General features: G+C 39.6%; 1 protein-coding gene across 1 annotated transcript in view; it reads left to right on the top strand.

Moving 5' to 3' along the window:
- LOC127645542 (E3 ubiquitin-protein ligase MARCHF6) overlaps positions 1–19,479 on the top strand; it is a 32,105-nt gene extending 12,626 nt beyond the window's left edge. Inside the window, exons 18-26 of the mRNA XM_052129195.1 lie at positions 9,207–9,344; positions 9,450–9,654; positions 9,779–9,848; positions 10,032–10,213; positions 10,665–10,799; positions 16,178–16,267; positions 16,373–16,505; positions 18,888–19,023; positions 19,124–19,479. Coding sequence (XP_051985155.1) covers positions 9,207–9,344; positions 9,450–9,654; positions 9,779–9,848; positions 10,032–10,213; positions 10,665–10,799; positions 16,178–16,267; positions 16,373–16,505; positions 18,888–19,023; positions 19,124–19,214 — 1,180 coding nt within the window. The 3' untranslated portion in view covers positions 19,215–19,479. The remainder of the gene's footprint in view (positions 1–9,206; positions 9,345–9,449; positions 9,655–9,778; positions 9,849–10,031; positions 10,214–10,664; positions 10,800–16,177; positions 16,268–16,372; positions 16,506–18,887; positions 19,024–19,123) is intronic.
- Positions 19,480–22,063: the final 2,584 nt, after the last annotated feature.

The following is a 22,063-nucleotide window of genomic DNA, read 5'->3' as shown; positions in this document are numbered from 1 at the left end:
AATTAACTTTTAATTCTTAAGAATATTCAGACATTAGAATTGGAATGTCAAAACAAATTAAAGTCAGGAAGGCCACTCTTTATCTCCAACTGCGTTATGTTTTAGATGAGCTTTTAGATTACAGGGATCAACATTAAACATTGTGATGTGCTTGTCCTTCGGACAAGTAAATTGGCCATTCACTTGTTCAAGTAAAATGTTACTTGTCCAGAAATATAATAATTATATTTTTATTTTTTTTGCTGTTGTGTTTTCTAAAATTTGCAGTAAAAATGTCTGTTTAATGTTAAAGAAATGCATTAAAATTCTAACGAATCCTTAGAAAGTACCCTGTTTATTTAGTACTGTATATACTGGGTCGTTGAAAAATAACATAACTGTGAACTTGTATCAAGATTGAGGATTTATCAACATTAATTAATCAACAACCCCACACCTTTAAACTCAACATTTGCTCTCTAGAAAAATGTCTTACATCCCTGAAAAAAACAGAGACATTTGGCATGTCCCAGCAGGATATCAAATGTCAGATGGAACACCAACCAAAAAAATAAACACATTCATGACATAAAAATGTATAGTATTTGTTAATTACTTTTAATGGGGTTAATGGGGTCTCCTCTATCATTCAGCTTAAAGCCAAAATGTTACCATACCGGAGCTCTGGAAAGCGGCTTTGAAACCAAGTCCATTTGGACTTATTATTCCAAACTGTTTGGCTGGAATTATGCAGTCTTATGGAAAAACACCTATTAAAACACCCATTATCCTCGAGTAACACGTAATCTTCACCTGTCGCAGGACACACAAAAAGAAATCCCAAACAGGTAAACATTAATAAAAAAAAAATTGGCAACAGTAGTCAGATGATTATAACTAAAAATATTTTTTTATTGTTATTTTATGATTTATGAAATTGAATTGTAATCATTTGTAATGATTATTTCCCAGGTTAACACCTAAAATATGCATTTGAATATTCATTAATTTGTTGCATTTGTGATTGTTCAATTCTACAATACCTACTGAAAATATATTATTCATGTGCAGTGCATTTATTGGCATTTTCTCCAATACTGACAATTTCTTTCACATTTTCACTGTCAATTTCTTGCATGCATATTGTCAATGGCAATTTCCTGAACACCAAAAGCCATGCATTTTGTAAACACTATTTAGTACTAAGTTTTACAAATAAAACACATTATTAGTATTATCAAACACATTGGCCTACTGTTGCGTTGCACTTTGGCAAAAGAACAAACAGTTGGCACAGTTAAACAAGGTCTTAAATCTGTTTGCTGCATTTGTGAATGTGACCGCATAAACATAACTTTATCCTAACTAGTCATTACAAATCATGTAAAACTACATTGAATCTGCTGTTTTTATGAAAAGGGCTATAATTTATTATCCGGTGTACTGCATTTCCACTTTCATTCATCTCCGCAAATTCCATGGGATGGTGCTCACAGAGATGGTGCTTAAAATTTGATGTGTTTCCCGCCTGAACCAATACTTTTTTGCGGCAAACTTTACAGACTATGTAATCATCAACATTGATGGTTCCTTGTGGGTCTTTTACATAGCCAAGTAATCCCAGATAGTGGACTTCAACTTCTGTGGTGGCGGAAATAAAGGTTCAGGCTCAGACAGTCTGTATGTTGTGCTCGTGCTGTGCTCCGCTTGTGACACCTGCATATCACTTTTAAAATTGCGTGACTGTCAAATGCAACATGAGGAAGGCGCAATTTAAAGATTTATTTTATCTAGCCAAGTTTATATGATGGTGTTTAAATGTCACAGATTTTGTCTTAATTAAACTGATTTGGATTTTAGAAAAGTTCCAAATCAATTATATAATTGAATTAATAAGTAGATGTACAGGTGTACTTAAAAAAGTGGTTGGTGTGTGTGTGTGTGTGTGTGTGTGTGTGTGTGTGTGAACGGCCACTTTATTAAGTACACCTGTACATCTACTTATTCATTCAGTTTTCTAATCAGCCAATCATGTGGCAGCATTGTAATGTATAAAATCATGCAGAAGGTGTGTGCGTGTGTGTGGGGCCGTGGCCAGAAGTATTGGCAGTGACATACATTTTGTGTTTTGCAAAGTTTGCTGCTTAAGTATTTGTAGCTTATTTTTTCACATGTTTCTATGGTATACTGGAAAACAATGATAAGTATTTCATATGTTTTAAAGGCTTTTATTGGCAAAAACGCTCAATATAAAGTCAGATCCATAAACATCGACACAATTCTATTCTTTTTGGCTCTATACACCACCACAATGGATTTGAAATGAAACAAACAAGATGTGCTTTAACTGCAGACTTTCAGCTTTAATTTGAGGGTATTTACATCCAAATCAGGTGAATGGTGTAGGAATTAAAACAGTTTGTATATGTGCCTCCCACTTTTTAAGGGACCAAAAGTAATGGGACAATTGGCTGCTCAGCTGTTCCATGGCCAGGTGTGTGTTATTCCCTCGTTATCCCATTTACAAGGAGCAGATAAAAGGTCCAGAGTTAATTTCAAGTGTGCTATTTGCATTTGGAATCTGTTGCTGTCAACTCAATATGAGATCCAAAGAGCTGTCACTATCAGTGAAGCAAGCCATCATTAGGCTGAAAAATCAAAACAAACCCATCAGAGAGATAGCAAAAACATTAGGTGTGGCCAAATCAACTGTTTGGAACATTCTTAAAAAGAAAGAATGCACTGGTGAGCTCAGCAACACCAAAAGACCCGGAAGACCACGGAAAACAACTGTGGTGGATGACCGAAGAATTCTTTCCCTGGTGAAGAAAACACCTTTCACAACAGTTGGCCAGATCAAGAACACTCTCCAGGAGGTAGGTGTATGTGTGTCAAAGTCAACAATCAAGAGAAGACTTCACCAGTGTGAATAAAGAGGGTTCACCACAAGATGTAAACCATTGGTGAGCCTCAAAAACAGGAAGGCCAGATTAGAGTTTGCCAAACAACATCTAAAAAAGCCTTCACAGTTCTGGAACAACATCCTATGGACAGATGAGACAAAGATCAACTTGTACCAGAGTGATGGGAAGAGAAGAGTATGGAGAAGGAAAGGAACTGCTCATGATCCAAAGCATACCACCTCATCAGTGAAGCATGGTGGTGGTAGTGTCATGGCGTGGGCATGGAACTGGTTCTCTTGTATTCATTGATGATGATGTGACTGCTGACAAAAGCAGCAGGATGAATTCTGAAGTGTTTCGGGCAATATTATCTGCTCATATTCAGCCAAATGCTTCAGAACGCATTGGACGGCGCTTCACAGTACAGATGGACAATGATCCGAAGCATACTGCGAAAGCAACCAAAGAGTTTTTTAAGGGAAAGAAGTGGAATGTTATGCAATGGCCAAGTCAATCACCTGACCTGAATCCGATTGAGCATGTATTTCACTTGCTGAAGACAAAACTGAAGGGAAAATGCCCCAAGAACAAGCAGTAACTGAAGACAGTTGCAGTAGAGGCCTGGCAGAGCATCACCAGGGATGAAACCCAGTGTCTGGTGATGTCCATGCGTTCCAGACTTCAGGCTTTAATTGACTGCAAAGGATTTGCAACAAAGTATTTGGTCCCTTAAAAAGTGGGAGGCACATATACAAACTGTTGTAATTCCTACACCGTTCACCTGATTTGGATGTAAATACCCTCAAATTAAAGCTGAAAGTCTGCAGTTTAAGCACATCTTGACCGTTTCATTTCAAATCGATTGTGGTAGTGTATAGAGCCAACAAGATTAGAATTGTGTCGATGTCCCAATATTTATGGACCTGACTGTATGCAAAGAGTCAATATTAACAGTGTTGACCCTTGTCCTTCATAACCTCAGCAATACACTCTGGCATGCTGGATATCAGCTTCTGGGCCAAATCCTGACTGTTTGCGATCCATTCTTGCCTTATTAGTGCTCTTGAGTTGATCACAATTTGTGGGCTTCTCCTTGTCCAATCGCCTTTTGAGGATTGACCACAGGTTCTCTATGGGATTAAGATCCAGGGATTTGCCTGGCCACGGATCCAAAATTTCAACCGAGCCACTTCATTATCACTCTTGCCTTGTGACATGGTGCTCCATCATGCTGGAAAATGCACGGATCATCACCAAATTGCTCCTGGATCATTGGGAGGAGTTGCTCTTGCAGGATGTTTTGGGCAGAAATGTGAGACCGCCCACTCCCTTGGATGAAAAGCAACCCCACACATGGATGGTCTCAGGATGCTACACTGTTGGCACAACACAGGACTCATGGTAGCGTTCACCTTTTCTTCTCTTGACTATCAATTTCCCAGATGTCCCAAACAGTCAGAAGGGGGCTTCATCAGAGAAAATAACTTTGCACCAGTCTTCTGCTGTCAATCCTTGTACTTCCTGCAGAATTTCAGTCTGCCCTTGATGTTTTTCTTGGAGATTTGGCTTCTTTGCTGCTTGACACCAGACCATTGTCCAAAAGTCTTCGCCTCACTCTTCGCCTCACTCTCACCAAACTGCTGCCAATATTGAGCAAGCTCTGCACTGGTGGTGACACAGTTCCGTAGCTGGCTCCTCAGGAGGAGACAGTTCTGGCGCCTGGGGACATTTTGAAGCCTTCTTCACTGCAGTTTTACCTCTCTCCTTGAAGTTATTGATGATACGGTAAATGGTTCTTTCAGGTGCAATATTCTTTGCAGCAATTTCCTTGCATAAAAATGGCTTCACATGCAAAGCGATGATGGCTGCATGCCTTTCTTTAGAGGTAACCATTGCTAACAAGAACACAATAATAGTCTGCTCTTATAATGCAATCAGAATGATGGTGATTTCACCTGACTAGTACTTGTTCACACTTTCCCAGGTGCTGCTGATATGATTAGTGAAATTATGTTAGCTGGTCATTTTGTACCAGGGCCAAAAAACAATTACATTTGGGTTTTTGTGTTGGTAAAGGTTTTTTGGCCAATGAAGATTTTTGCAATTATTTAAAATGCATCTGATCACTCTGCATAATAATCTAGAAACAATGTGAATCAACACCACAACAACTGAAGCAGAAACTTTGTGAAACACACAATTTATGTCATTGCCAATACTTTTGGCCACAGCTGTATACACACACTGATGGCCAAAAGTTTGGAATAATGTACAGATTTTGCTGTTTTGGAAGGAAATTGGTACTTTAATTCACCAAAGTGGCATTCAACTGATCACAAAGTATAGTCAGGACATTACTGATGTAAAAAACAGCACATCACTATTTGAAAAAAAGTCATTTTTTAATCAAATCTAGACAGGCCCCATTTCTAGCAGCCATCACTTCAACACCTTATTCTTGAGTAATCATGCTAAATTAATAATTTGGTACTAGAAAATCACTTGCCATTTATATCAAACACAGCTTAAAGCTATTTAGTTCATTAAACGAAGCTTGATGTTGTCTTTGTGTTTGTTTATGAATTGCCACAGTATGCAGTCTTAAGGTCAATATTAGGTCATATCATTCTTGAGCGTTGGGCTGAACATTTTAACACCCTCCTCAATCAAAATAATCCGACTGACCCCAGTGTCCTGCAGCGCCTCCCAGTGCTTCCACCTGTACATGAGCTTGATGACCCACCCAGGTTCTCAGAAGTCCTCACAGCAGTACGAAGCCTTAAGGACAATAAGTCTGCCGGTCCTGATGGAATCCCTGCAGAAGCTCTAAAGAATGGCGGGTACTTGCTCACCAAAATCCTCCACCAACTCATCCAGTTAATATGGGCACAAAAAACTGTTCCACAAGGCTGGAAAGACTCACACATTGTTACAATCCATAAGAAAAAGGGTGACGAGTCCATCTGTGGAAACAGTCGTGGCATATCCCTGCTCGCTGTGGCAGGGAAAGTATTAACGAGGGTCATGCTGTCCCGTCTTACCAAGAGCATCACAGAAAGGATACTTCCTGAGTCACAGTGTGGCTTCAGGAAGGATCGGTCCACCTCCGACATGATCTTTGTCCTGCGCCAATTGCAGGAGAAGGCCAGAGAACAGAACAAAGACCTGTTCATTGCCTTCGTCGACCTGGCAAAGGCTTTTGACACCATTGACCGTCAAGTCCTCTGGGTCATTCTGGAGAAGTTTGGGGTGCCTCCAAGATTTCTGTCCATCCTACAACAGTTTCACGTTGGCATGCAGGCTCGTGTGATTGTGGGTACATCTCAATCCCCCTCCTTTCCTATGCAGGTAGGAGTCAAACAGGGGTGTGTACTGGCTCCAGTGATCTTCAACCTCTTCCTGGCAGCAGTTACCCTCCTCTCCCGCAACTCCCTCAGCCCCGACGAGGGTGTTTGCATACAGTTTCGTCTGGACAGGAACCTTTTTAACCTTCGCCGCCTGCAAGCCATCACCAAGTGCACCGCCCTCACAATTCATGAACTGCAATATGCCGATGACTGTGCCCTCCTAGCCCACAGCTCTACCGCAATGCAGCACACGTTGGATGTTGTATGCACAGTGTATCAAGCTTGTGGCCTACAAGCCAACATCCAAAAGACAGAGATCATTGCACAGACCACGGTTCCAACCCCCACACCCCCTGAATTCTACATTCATGGCACACCAGTAAAGGTTGTTCAGCACTTCTGCTACCTTGGAAGCATTCTAACACCCACCTGCCTCATAGACAACGAGATCCAGGCACGCATAAATCTCGCCTCCTCTGCCTTTGGCAGACTTCGATCTCGAGTCTTTGCTAATAAGGATCTCCGTACTTTCGCTAAAGCGGCCGTCTACCAGGCAGTCTGTGTCTCCACCCTGCTCTTTGGTGCAGAAGCATGGACTCCCTATCGCAGGCATGTTCGGTGTCTTGAGGGTTTTCACATCAGATGCCTCCAGCGCATACTAGGAGTCACATGGAAAGACAAAATCCCCCACACGGACATCTTACAGCGCACCAACACCAGCAGCATGGAGGCAATCCTTGCTAGGCAGCAACTGCGATGGGTTGGACATGTTATCCGCATGCCCTCCCACCGCCTACCCCGGCAAGTCCTCTATGGGCAGATATACGCAGCCAACCGGAGACCTGGGGGTCAAAAGCGTCGCTACAAGGATCACCTCAAGGAGACCCTGAAAAGCTGTGTCATCAACCCTGGAGTCCTGGAAACAACAGCTGCCAACCGTCAGGCATGGAGTTCTGCATGCGATCTGGGGGCCCAACAGATCGAATTACAGCGCGCTCAACACAGAACTGAGCTGCATCAGCACAGACACCAACGCGCACAGCCACAACTATATCCATACTCATACTCAGCATTCACATGTCCCTACTGCGGCAGGACATGTGGCTCCCGGATTGGGCTTCATAGCCACATTCAATGGCACCGCCGACAGCAGCGGTTGCCTCAACATTCTAACAATGCATCCTAGAAATGACGTCATCTTCGAAATCGATGGACTGCATAAGAGATTAGGTCAAAAATGGCAAAAGAGAAACGGCTTTCTCTAAACTCGTCAGTCAGTCATTGTTTTGAGGAATGAAGGCTATACTATTCAGTGACTCCTTTATTGAATTCTACCAGCACAACACCAATTGAATGTACAACCGTAAAGAGAAGACTCAGGGGTGCAGGCCTTATGAGAAAAATTGCAAAGAAAAAGCCACTTTTGAAACAAAAAACAAAAAGAAAATGTTAGTGGGAAAGGAAACGCAGACATTGGACAACAGATAATTGGAAAAGAGTGTTATGGACTGAGCTTTTTTGGGATCAGCTAGATTGAAGCGTGGGGTGAAATGTTACCTGAATATCTGGACAAACTGACAGCTAGAATGGCAAAGATCTGCAAAGCTGTCATTGCTGCACATGGAGGATTTTTTGATGAACACTTTGTAGTAATTTTTCACATTATTAATGTTCTGACTAGATGATCAGTTGAATGCCACTTTGGTGAATAAAAGTACCAATTTGTTTCCATAAGAGCAAAATCTGTGCATTATTTTGTGTGTGTGTGTATGTATGTATGTATGTATGTATGTATGTATATATATATATATATATATATATATGAAAAGGATAGCATATAATTGGTGAATTAAATGCATAATGAATGCTACTTTTAACCAATATTCTCAAAATCACAAATATATTGAAAAAGGAAATGTGCAATAAGCATTGAACAAGGACATCTGTAGATTTGGTCTAACACTTGACGGAACAAACACTTCTGTTAATCAATCAATTATCCCCTTTGCTAAGGCCCACCTTGAAGGCGTTTCTAACCAATCCTGTCTTAGTAACGGTTGCTGTGCTCCATTTATCTGACAAGCGCTTGCTTTTCCAACAAGAGTCGACAGGAGTGATGCGTGTTGTAGCAGTTTTAAGTGGAATTTTACAGAGATGATCCACAAAACATTTTGCTGGGTCATCATCTAATAGTGGGGTACCGAGAGAGGATAAACAAAAGTGTTTTTTCTTTCTTTATATCTTTAAACATTGAGAAGTGCATGCTATTGATTTAAACTGTGTCATTCCACATTCCCAATTTAACAATACTACATTTGCTTCAAGGTACTGGTAAATCAAAGCTAATAACTTGACGTTAATTCATTTATGTTGACATTTATGTATTGGCCGATATAGATTATTCAAATATCAAATGTCTATAACTAGGTTTTACATTTCTGGACTTATTTACAATGACAAAAGATTTATTCTAAAAACAATTCTAAAGTTCTAAAATTCTATGAGACAAGACAAAAGACTGTCTATTTTATTTTCAACACTACACATCTTTTTCTGTAAATGTTCCTTCTTCAAAATCCTGAACAATTGCTTAAAGGAATAGTTCACCCAAAAATTATAATCTCATAATTTATTCTTGCCATCTTAAACTCATATGACTTTTTTTCTTCCGTGGAACACAAACAAAGATATTTTAAAGCAATACGATGTCTGTTTGATTATCTTTATGTTGTCATTTTTTGGAGCTTGAGAGATGGGTCACCATTCACTAGCATTTTATGGACAAACAGACATCAATTCTCCATTGAAATTGCTTTGTGTTCTGCGGAAGTAAATCATACGAGTTTGAGACTACATAAGTATGATTAAATGATGAGGGAATTATCATATTTGGGTGAACTATTCCTTTAAGAAAAACAACAAAACCATAATTTAATACACTAATTTAATGACTTCCTTTTTCTCTCTTCTTTCTCAGTGATGCTCCAGTGAGTGAATTATCTCTCGAGTTGCTGTTGCTGCAGGTTGTTCTTCCTGCTTTGTTGGAACAGGGACACACACGGCAGTGGCTCAAAGGTCTGGTTAGAGCCTGGACAGTGACCGCTGGGTACTTACTGTGAGTCTCACATGCTCTCTTTAACGAAATGTTACTCTTTACATCAAGTTGATTCTCTCAAAAAACTTAAAATAATGACACTTAATTTTGTTCGACACCTTTCAGAGACTTGCACTCTTATTTGCTGGGAGACCAGGAAGACAATGAAAACAATGCTAACCAGCAGGCCAACAACAACCAGCAGCAGCCACGTAACAATGCCATTCCTGTGGTGGGAGAGGGACTGCACGCTGCCCATCAGGCCATACTGCAGCAGGGAGGCCCAGTGGGTTTTCAGCCCTATCACCGCCCCATGAAATTCCCTCTAAGGGTATAACTCTTAGTCTTTTATTCTTCAGCCAACATTCTGGATATGAGAAGTTTTGTGGTACATCCCATAATATTTTCAAATTTATTTAGTTTAGTAATGTTTATTTTGTTTGTGCTCCCTTTAGATTGTATTGCTAATACTGTTCATGTGTGTGACGCTGCTTTTGGCCAGCTTGGTGTGTCTTACATTACCAGGTGAGAGATCAACTAATAATATTTTTTAGATCTTGATTTAAAGACTAATTATCTTTTAAAATCGATCCTTTACCTCTAAACCTTTGCTTTATTTCCATTTTGAGCTTTATTATGCTCTCAGGTGGAGACTCCCGGGACTCTTTTACTAATGTTACTTTACTGCTCTTCACCCGTTTATCTCAGTGTTTACAGGCCGCTGGCTTATGTCCTTCTGGACGGGCAGTGCTAAGATCCATGAGTTGTACACTGCAGCATGTGGGCTGTATGTGTGCTGGCTGTCCATCAGAGCAATTACAGTGCTGCTGGCTTGGATGCCTCAGGGCCGCAGAGTCATTCTGCTGAAAGTCCAGGAGTGGACCCTTATGGTACTTAATCTCTTGAATTTCCCCTGAAAATGAAAGAAACTGTACAGTTCAGATAATTTACAGGAGATTTGCATTTGTTTTACCATTATTTAAACTCTGAGGAATGGTTAATTTACTCTGCCTCAATCATTTACTCACCCTGCTCTTTTCCATGAATGTACACTGAGGACAAGACAAAAAAAAAAGGTTATTATTTCACTGAAAATCTTCTCTTATGCAGTAGCTCTTAAATCTTGTCCAAATTCGGGTATATTCAAATATGCATCATGCAAGGTTTGATGGCAGTGAAAGTTATTTACGTGGTGCTTTTTTGTCTTTTTTTTATTTTAATAACTCGACAGTCCCAGTCTCAATTAATTTAAAATCATTGATAAAAATGAAAATAAGACAGCCGATTTCATAAAGAGCCTTGTTTGTTTGTTTGTTTATTTGTTTGTTTGTTTGAATTCAGATCATGAAGACTCTGATTGTTGCCGTGCTGTTGGCTGGAGTGATTCCTCTGCTCTTGGGACTGCTTTTTGAGCTGGTAATTGTAGCTCCTCTTAGAGTTCCACTGGATCAGACACCTCTCTTCTACCCCTGGCAGGTAAATCACAATTCGTGGGGCTGCACTGAATGTAGTTGGAGGAAATGTTTTGATGGTTGTAACTAATAAAGTCAGATTCATTGAAGTAAGGCTGTCAAATTAACGTTTTAGTATTTGTTGCATTTAAGATAAAAATGCACATTCGAATGCCAAAATGAGCATTTGAATTTCGGATGTGAGCCCTGATGATGACTTATATTCTTGGGCTGAAACAGACGCAGTGAAGGGAATAAACCAAAACACGGGTGTCTCAAGACGCATTTTACAATTTGAATTTCCTTTTAAATTGACAAAATGTCTGAAAAAATGCATTGTTACTTTACGACATGCTGAAAAAACCCACGAGACGGCACAACAGTCAATGGAGTCCGTCTAGCACATACTTGCATAGCAAAAGAGGTGGAGGTCTTGACTATGCCTTGCTCTATTGTCAGCTTATATCTGCTTAAAGGGATAGTTCACACAAAAATGAAAATTTTCATCCTTTACTCACCCTCATGCCATCCCAGATGTGTATGACTTTCTTCTGCAGAACACAAACATTTCTTGAAGAATATCTCCGCTCTGTAGGTCCATACAATGCAAGTGAATGGTGGCTAGACCTTTTGAAGCTCCGCAGTTGAAAGGCAGTATTATTGTAATCCATAAGACTCCAGTGGGTTAATCAATGTCATCTGAATCAATCCAATCAATTTTGGGTGAGAACAGACCAAAATGTAACTTCATTTTCAGTATACACTAGGGGCCAAAGGTTTGGAATAATGTACAGATTTTGCTGTTTCGGAAGGAAATTTGTACTTTAATTCACCAAAGTGGAATTCAGCTTTTGTTTGTTTTTTTAAACGGAAAAAAAAAAAAGCAGAAAAGGTTAAGCATAAGTAACAGTCAGTATCTGGTGTGGCCACCAGCTGCATTAAGTACTGCAGTGCATCTCCTCCTCATGCACTGCACCAGATTTGCCCGTTCTTGCTGCGAGATGTTACCCCACTCTTTCACCAAGGTTCTTGCAAGTTCCTGAACATTTCTGGGGGGAATGGCCCTAGCCCTCACCCTACGATCCAACAGGTCCCAGACGTGCTCAATGAGATTGAGATCTGGGCTCTTTGCTGGCCATGGTAGAACACTGACATTCCTGCCTTGCAGGAAATCACGCACAGAATGAGCAGTATGGCTGGTGGCATTGTCATGCTGGAGGGTCATATCAGGGAGCCTGCAGGAAGTGTACCACATGAGGGAAGAGGATGTCTTCCCTGTAGCGCACAGCATTGAGACTGCCAGCAATGACAGCAAGCTCAGTCCGATGATGCTGTGACACACCACCCCAGACCATGACGGACCCTCCACCTCCATTTCGATCATGCTCCAGAGTACAGGCCTCGGTGTAACGCTCATTCTTTTGATGATAAACTTGAGTCCGACCATCACCCCTGGTGAGACAAACCAGTGAATCGTTAGTGAAGAGCACTTTTTGCCAGTCCTGTCTGGTCCAGTGAAGGTGGGTTTGTGCCCATAGGCGACGTTGTTGCCAGTGATGTCTGGTTAGGACCTGATTTACAACAGGCATACAAGCCATCAGTCAAGCACCTCTCAGCCTATTGTGGACAGTCTGAGCACTGATGGAGGGATTGTGCATTCCTGGTTTAACTTGGACAGTTGTTATTGCCATCTTTTACCTGTCTCGCAGGTGTGATATTCTGATGTACCGATCCTGCGCAGGTGTTGTGACACATGGTCTGCCGCTGCGAGGATGATCGGCTGTCCTTCCAGTCTCCCTGTAGCACTGTCTTAGGCATCTCACAGTATGGACATTGCAATTTATTGTCCTGGCCACATCTGCGGTCCTCATGCCTCCATTCAGCATGCCTAAAGCTTCATTCACACTGCCAGCGTCACGCAGCGACCAAACGACCTCATCTCATTAATTTTCAATGAGCGCTGGCAACTTCCGGTGACACAAGCGACGGTGACCGGATGTGGGCATGTCCAGCAATGCAACACAGTTGAGAAATGTATATGCAAATGAAGAGCGACTTTCGGGAGCGACAGCCAATACGAGAAAAGATGGTAGAGCTCACGTGATTTCTCTCTCAGCTCCTGCAGTGACTTCAAGATGGAGAAAAGGCTAATCCTTGCTGATAGTAATTTACCAGTGTTATAGATATGTCTCTGCCCATATCATTGTATATTTAAGAAAGATTATGCGTGGAAAGGTGTATCTGAGATTTCGGGGATTCCAAGTAGGTTTAAATCATCAAATAGTCTGGAAAATGAACAATTAAATCATTTTTGTAAATGTGTTACATGTATGACAGCAAACAAAGCCATATGAATGATCAGATATAGAGAATAAACGTACCATAATATTAATTGGAAAGAAACGGTGCTGTTCAGACTCTCGATACACACCACTAGCGATATGCAGCAACAAAGTAGCTGGTAGTGTGAACGCAACTTTAGGCACATTCACGCAGATGAGCAGGGTCCTGCGCATCTTTCATTTGGTGTTTTTCAGAGTCATTTACATTTATGCATTTGTCAGACGCTTTTATCCAAAGGACAATCCCCCTGGAGCAACCTGGAGTTAAGTGCCTTGCTCAAGGATACAATGGTGGTGGCTGTGGGTATAGAACCAGTGACCTTCTGATTACCAGTTATGTGCTTTAGCCCACTACGCTGCTCCCACTCCACTGTCCAGACTCAGTCTCTTTAGTGTCCTAAGTTTTTATAACTGTTAGTTTAAGCTGTTAGTCTTAATGAGCGGTCCACAGATGCATGTTAATTAATTGTTTAATGTTCATTGAGCAAGCATGGAAAACATTGTTTAAACACTTTACAATAAACATCTGTAAAGATATTTGGATTTTTACAAAATTAAATCCTGAAAAGGGATGTTTCTTTTTTGCTGAGTTTATATATTCTCTCATCATTTTCTCACCCTCATGCCATTCCAGAAACATGGCTTGCTTTCTTTTGCAGAATATAAATAAATATTTTTAGAAGAATATTTCAGCTCTGTAGGTCCATAAAATTCAAGTGAATGTTGGCCAGAACTCCAAAAGCACGTAAATGCAGCATAAAAGTAATCCATAAGACTCCAGTGGTTAAATCTATGTCTTCACGAGCGACATGATAAATGTGGGTGAGAAACAGATCAATATTTATGTCCCTTTTTTCTCTAAATCTCCACTTACACATTCAGATGTGAAAGTGAAACTAAACCGTCATCAAATATGACTTTCAGATGTGAAAGTGGAGATTTAGAGTATAAAAAGGACATAAATATTGATCTGTTTCTCATGTTGTTGATATTGGGGGGGGGTCGCCACGTCATATGGGCACAAAGGGCCTCGTCTAGGGCACAAAGTAAGCCAGAACCGCCACTGTATGGATCTTAACCCCATTGAGCTTTTGTGGGATCAGCTAGACTGTAAGGTGCATGAGAAGTGTCCAACAAGGCGTGGGGTGAAATGTCACCTGAGTATCTGGACAAAGTGACAGCTTGAATGCCAAGGATCTGCAAAGCTGTCATTGCTGCACATGAAGGATTTTTTGATGAGCTCTTTGAAGTAGTTTAAGAAGATAAATAAATGAGAATTGTAATAGTGTTTTTTTTTAAATTTTTTTTTTAACGTTATTAATGTCCTGACTATACATTGTGATCAGTTGAATGCCACTTTGGTGAATAAAAGTACCAATTTCTTTCCATAAGAGCAAAACCTGTACATTATTCCAAACTTTTGGCCCCCAGTGTATATCGTGACATCAGCAGTCTCCTTGGCAATCATGATTTCAAACTCGATTACACTTCCTGTAGCCATCTATCGCTCTGTGTGCGTGAAGCACTAGGAAGTGCAATCTAGTTTGAAATCATGATTGTGCCTAGAGACTGCGATGGCAAGATGTACAGTTAAAAAGGAGTTACATTTTAGTCTGTTCTTACCCAAGTCGTATGGATTACTTTTATGCTGTCTTTGTGCTTTTTTCAGTTTCATGAGCTTTAAATGTCTTTTAAACCATTCACTTGCATTGAAATAACCTACAGAGCTGAAATATTATATATTATTATTCTAAAAATCTTTGTTTGTGTTCTACAGAAGAAAGAAATTCAAACACATCTGGGATGGAATGAGGGTAAATTCTGAAAGATTTTTGGGTGAACTATCCCTTTAGCATTAGGTACATGCATACAACTGTATTTAATGAAAAACGCTGTAGTAGTATGCTTGTTTCACGAAGCTTGAGTCTGTGGTAGTACTATAACACCAGTACAGGCTACAGTGCAACACACTAAGTTAACATAGAACCATTTTTTGAAGCATTCCATCTCTCATTTAAAGTTTTTACTTGATATTTTAGAACATGAACTGGCTAAATCTTTTGACTTAATAATTTTACACACATTTGTTTACAGCCAGAAAAGTAATCGCTGTAATAGTGCTGAGTGGTTAATATTGATTTGTTACACCCTCTTGTGGATCAGATGTCTTGTAGATTTTACCATTACCTAAAATAATGTCTTTAAAATTTGAATATTTTCCAATACAAAATTTGAATTTAGTTTCTCAGCCCTGTTGACAGCAGTACATTGTAGTCAGAATCATTTTGTTAGCCTGTTCTTTTAATAAATTGCTCAACTAGGGCTGTCAATCGCTAAATTGTTTTTAATTAAATTAATTACAGGACCACCTATTGAGGCACAGATGTACTGCAAGCTTGAATTGCTTGTATGGTAGGAAAATAAGTACTTTTATTACTGGAGTTTTGCTTAATGCCCTCTGCTGAAAACAGTTGCTAGTTCAAGCTTGAATTACTCTGATAGTAGGAATATGTCTAAATATGAATTGCATTCATTTTTTAATGCATAATTTTTTATATTATTAATTGTACTAAATTAAACTTTAAATTGACAGGTTTAAATCCATCTAGTTGTGGGGGCTTCACAGCTGCAAAAACTCTGTAGGAATATCGCTATCTAATATCACTTATGTGGCTTGTCAATCAACTTAAACCACTTGTGTTGGTTGTTTCTTATACACACACATTTTAAAAAGAGCATTTACTGAGCTATATTATTCTCCACTGGCATTGCTTGCTGTGTGTCAGTATTGATCTGACCTAGCTTTTTTTTTTTTTTTTGGGCTTGTACTGTGCTCTGTTTGTTTGAACTAATGAGGTATGTCAATGATGTACTGGAATACAGACTTTAATTGGATTTAAGCCAACAGCAAACAGTTCTTGAAATGCTTGATTTTGCCATGCAAATCCAATTCTTCTGCTTGGTAAACATTATTTCCAAAAGCACTAAGTGAGCCATAGAGGCATGACCATCTCAGAGGAAAGCAACTAGAGGACTAACTATTTTTATTTGTGTCATTAAGGACTGGGCCTTAGGAGTGCTACATGCCAAAATCATTGCTGCCATCACCCTCATGGGTCCCCAGTGGTGGCTAAAGACAGTTATTGAGCAGGTTAGTGTCTGCCATGACTATCATGGTTCTCGACCTCTATGTGGTTATTACCTCTCTGGAGAGGTTGACCGAGGTTGATTCACATCCTTCACACTCTTTTTCCAGGTGTACGCCAATGGAATCCGGAACATTGACCTTCATTTCATCATCAGGAAGCTGGCTGCACCGGTCATTGCTGTGCTGCTGCTTTCTCTCTGTATCCCCTACGTGATCGTTGTAGGCATCGTCCCCCTCCTTGGTAAGTGTTTGTTAGAGCTCTCAAGCCCAAAGTGTCATTCTGTTTTGACCCAGAGGCTTGGTGTCTGTGTTCAGTCGAATTGTAGCCTTTCAAAATATACTTCATAAGACTGTGCGTCAACCACCTGCATAGGTTCGCATGTGCACTACGACTGCTATGAGATACTATTTCTCTGCAGTAGTTTAGACCAATAAATATATCTTTATATTTCTTCAGATTTAAATTATACATTGCAGGGATCTCCTTACCTCCTCATATATGCGCTCTTGACGTGCACATCCACTGTTGTTGTTTCCACCTTTGTCTCCTGTTGTATACTGGCGTTTGCATCTTCTAGCACTTCTTTGTGACTGCAAAGGCTTAATTGTGAGCGTTGCCACCTTGTGGACACACTACTTGGTGCAAATAATTCCAGCCGCATGCACATTCTGAGCGTTCAGAGTACACTCCGTTAGAAAAATCAGCCCGCACGCATTCAGTGCTCGAGCACTCTGCTGATGACGAAATTTGCGTTGCGCATCCTGTATGCATGCACCTATCGTTTGTGTCTGACCGAAGTAAACTTTTGGCTTCACTCTCTACATTTTATTCCGTCCTTGTAAACATCCATTCAAACAGATTTAAGAATCCACTTGTCTTGCTATGCTAGATTTTGACTACTTGAATAAAGTCTGGTCCACATTGCAGCTTATTCTGGCAAAAACCACCTACTAGAAGGCCATCTGATCAAAATACAATGTGACAACCAACAACAGTTTATTATTTACATGATCATTTATGGGTGAATAAACCAATGTCCAATTGTGCTTGAGAATATCTCGTTTGATTCTTGCACTGATCAGATTCAATTTTTTTTTAGATATGCTTCTGAACTTTCTGATTGGATTTCTGGATTTTTTTATTTTTTTTTATTATTCGTGATGTGATTGGTTTAAATATACTATGTGACACTCAATGTAGTGAATGAGTAAACAAGTCACTAGTTTTGGAAACGGTGTATAGATGAATGTGAATAATGCTGTAAAATTTCAAATGATGGAGGTACCAGATTTCCTGTTTTCTGCCCTCTTTTTTCCAAACTGACAGTTACACAGTCATTGTAAGACTAGATTCTTGTATAATTAATACAGCAAATGATATACACACAGGTTATTTACTGTGTCTGGTAATAGTGGTGGTGGCGTAGTGGGCTAAAGCACTAAACTGTTAAGCAGAAGGTCACTGGTTCGATCCCCACAGTCATCACCATTGTGTCCTTGAGCAAGGCACTTAACTCCAGGTTGCTCCGGGGGGATTGTCCCTGTAATAAGGGCTCTGTAAGTCGCTTTGGATAAAGCGGGTGCATCAGGAGACCATTCATTTTCAATGAGAACTGGTGACTTGTGCGACAGCGACCATTGGCGACAGAATGTGGGCATGCAAAAGACGTGACAATTCAGAATAGTTCAACTTTATGCAGAACGATATCACGCAGCGACATCTAATGAGAAAAGGCAGTGAAACTCACGTCATCTGTCTCCTGTGAGAGTGAGATAATGGAGTCGATTGCTGGAAAGACGGAGTTGTTCTCATTGATTTCACTGTTTTATATCATGTTTCTGGAACCACTTACATGGATATAGTAAAACAGTGATTGATATAATTGTGTTGATATAATGCACCGAGTTTTGTTGCAGTTTATAACACTTTCCCGTCCAGCATGCTAATTTTTAGCAGCAAGTAAATAATTTTTTTCAAATTGGATAATTTTCCAGAAATTGGCGACATTGTGAGCGAGTTTAATTCAAACATTAATAGATTGTTCGTCTTGTTCATGATATGGTGTATTGAGCACAGCTCTCCCCTGCGTAATGTTCATTATTAGAGGCAAAACAAATGATTCCTTGTCAAACAAGTGTAATGTATTCCAGTTTTACTGGCAATTTAGTACATCTGTAATCAGATTTTGTAAAGCTATGGGCAGTTGTGCAGCCTAACAATAACATTTGAACAACAACAGTAGATATACCCACTAGCGACAAAGTACAGAGAATTGCGACATTTAGCAACAGAATCGTTGACAATGTGAATGGGGCTTCAGTCCTAAAGATCAGATTAGAAAACCGAATCCAAGTTGATTGCCATGTCCTCCAAAAGATTGAATGCCATGAACCTCACAATTCCAGCGACTTGCTCTTTTTCAGAAGGGCACATTGCATCAGTCTGGTACCTTGTAAACACAACATTGCTTCCCAGTAGACTGGTGATGTCTGGAGCTGGTCATTTCAGCCAACGCTTACCATTTTTTGTGTACAATTTGCATCAGTTGGTCCATGAATGGTCTTTGGGTATGCCGTCTGAGGCTGAGAACACAAACTACTTTTCCCTTCTCTCTCTGTGTAGGGGTCACTATGGAGATGCAGAATCTGGTGCAGAGGAGAATCTACCCCTTCCTCCTGATGGTAGTGGTGCTGATGGGAATACTCTCTTTCCAAATCCGACAATTCAAGCGCCTTTATGAACACATCAAGAACGACAAGTGAGTCCTGAGTATGGCTTAAGACTTACAAGAATAAGACCTGGATAAGTTTATCACCATATGATTGTCTTGTTTATCTTGTTGTTTCTCGTCCTTGTAGGTACCTTGTCGGACAGAGACTTGTAAATTATGAACGCAAGGCTGGCAAGCCCAACAATACTACCACACATAGCAGTTCAGTGCAGGAGTAGAGAGCTTGGGAACACTTTGTAGTCACTGTTTTTATGTGCAAGAGAGCGAGCGAGCATGTATTGCGTGAATGACTGAATGGGCCTCCCTCTCCTGCTCTCTCTGCTTACCTGTCACATCCACTAAGACTCTAAAAACTGACCTGAGTTCTCTGACCCTGCCAGCAAAAGGGGCAAAAGAGCCATGTATATAAATGGGGAGAAAAGAGTCAAATCCTAAAAACCAACCAACCATGGATTAAAAAGAATCACTCAAAAAAAAAAAAAAGACAGTAAGATTAAGTGTGTATTAATTTATAAAATCTAGTTTTACCTTATTTGTGAAATTTTTGTTTGTTTGTAAGACTCACATGATTCTTTTTATTACCCTTAAGGAGAGGCCAGTCAGATGCCTGTCTCAGATTAACATCTGGGTCATAATGGAGCTGGGATGTCACATTAGTACATTTCTATTTATTGTGATTTTTTTTTTTTTCAATGGAATATGATCTTGAAGTTTTGAATGACAGAGTCTTGATTGATTTGATGCTTTCAGTAGTGTGTCTTACTTTTCAGTGGTTTAAAAGGATACTTCACCCAAAAATAAAATGGAATCATAATTTACTTACCCTCATGTTGTTCCAAACTTAGTAGACAGAATGTTAGGGACTGACAGCCTTAGTCACCATTCAATTTCATCGTATCGAAAAAGGATGCAATGAAAGTGAATGGTGACTGAGGCTGACATTCTGCTTGACATCTCTTTTAGTGTTCAGCAGAAGAGAGAAGTCATATTGGTTTGGAACAACATGAGGGTGAGTATGTTTTCTGAATTGTCGTTTTTAGGTGAGCTATCCCTTTAATCTCCCTAATTTTATGTGCATAACCGAAGTTGAAGGTGGCTTTAAAGGTTATGCCTCAAGAACCACCAGGTCTGTCATGTGGAAAAGAGGGAATTTCGTTTTTCAGTAACAGTTTGCGCATGAAGCTGTCAGACTGTTGTTGACATACTCAAGACATACAAGCACAGAGTCAGTAGCTAGCTGCTGAAGCTGAGTTTGAAGGTAGTGTTTATGGCTCACAGTGAGCTACAAAGCCTGCCTCTGCCTGCTAGTTTGCTCAATTCTGGAAATGTAGAAGAACATTTAAAGTGCTAATTGCCTTAGTGGTTGAGCTAGCATTTGTGTTTGATGTTCAAAGTTGTAAGATATCGACTGTTGTATGTCCGTCTCGTGCTCCGCATGGCTTAGGAACACTTTCTCATTGTAACTCTGGATCATACGCAAGCTGTTGCACTTTTTTTAAACAAAGCATTAAAACGTCTTTTAAGAGCAGCAATAGTTTGGAAACCCTTTAGACCAGATTTTTAAATCCTAATTTGTATGTTAATTTCACCCTAATTCTTCAAAATATACTTCATATAACTGCGCAAATTTTTAAATAAACAGTATGATTTATTACTCCCTGCAGTTTGGTAGAAGAGAAGTCCGTTTTGTGTCGAGGAGGAGCTGTGACGTGTTTGTAAATAATGTAACTTTTCAATTATTTTGGATCACATTTTGTAGCCGAGTATGTTTTCTTCACTTCAGATTTGCAGCGTCTGTTACAAGTTCATGATTTCCAAAGTGATCAGCTGAATTTGTCTCAAACGATAAGAGATAGTGTTAATCAGTGCTGAGATTCTATAAGTGACCTTATAGTATCTTATTACATCGAAACTGGATACTGTATGCTTCTTGATTGGCAAATGTTCTATTTTTATATGTGCAACTCGTGAAACTGTTTTCATGTTTGATCAGCCATTGATTTGATTTCCTCTAACGTTTTCTGATTTCGGCTAGAATCCAGGTAAAGGTAGTGGCACAGCACATAAGACCATTGTGTGTCTGGTTTACTAAGCCTTTCCTTTTCATAGCATGTTTGTGTGAGAGGTATTCTGTAGTCTGAATGTTTTAAAACCTCCTGCCAGGAGGCTCTCGCTGTAACAATTACATCCTCATGATTTTTTTTTTTTTTTACAAATATAAAATCACAAAGTGTGATACTGTGGTGCTTTTGTTTCTTTAATCAAACTTGATGTTCAGTGTGTAATGTGGAGTCATTCACAGTCCTATTTTTTTTTACGCAATGCATTTTCAGAGTACGGTCATGGTTTCAGGTTTGAAATGGTTTATGCCCATGCAAACAAAATTAATTTAAGAATAATATTATTGCTAGTTATTATAATTAATTAGAAAAGGTTTAGTGGAAGTGTGACCCAATAAAGCTGTTTAGTAGAATAATGGCTCAGGATATCACCCCTTGATTAATCACAATGAGTCTGGAACATATGGCTAGGTGGAAGGGTTGTACGCAAGTCTCTCGAATTACTAATGTATAAGAATGACTATTCACATAGTCACTGAAAGATTTAAATAACCTAATTAAAATCTAATATTCCAATGTTGGATCTAGGATTTGATAGAATATTGTTTTTTGATGCCATATTCATGACTATATTAATAAAACAGTGATCTGGAATGGGTCCAAATAAACCAAGGCCATTATTCCACCTTATTGTAATATTAAACATAACAGAAATAACATTGACACCATCACTTGGATGCCTTTTAAATTGATTTATATTTACTTATAGTTAAAAGTTTGGAATAATTTACACATTTTGCTCTGATGGAAAGAAATTGGTACTTTTATTCTCTGAAGTGGCATTCAACTGATCACAATGTATAGTCAGCACATTAATAAAGTGAAAAATTACTATTACAATCTGAAAAAATGTCAGAACTTCTTAAACTACTTCAAAGAGTTCTCATAAAACAAAATCCTCCACATGCAACAATGACAGCTTTGCAGCTCCTTGGTATTCTAGTTTT

This window comes from Xyrauchen texanus, chromosome 6, assembly GCF_025860055.1.
Source record: "Xyrauchen texanus isolate HMW12.3.18 chromosome 6, RBS_HiC_50CHRs, whole genome shotgun sequence".
NCBI classification, from domain to species: Eukaryota; Metazoa; Chordata; class Actinopteri; order Cypriniformes; family Catostomidae; genus Xyrauchen; species Xyrauchen texanus.
The sequence above is the reverse complement of the archived record's forward strand: the minus strand, read 5'-3'. Positions and strand labels throughout refer to the sequence as shown.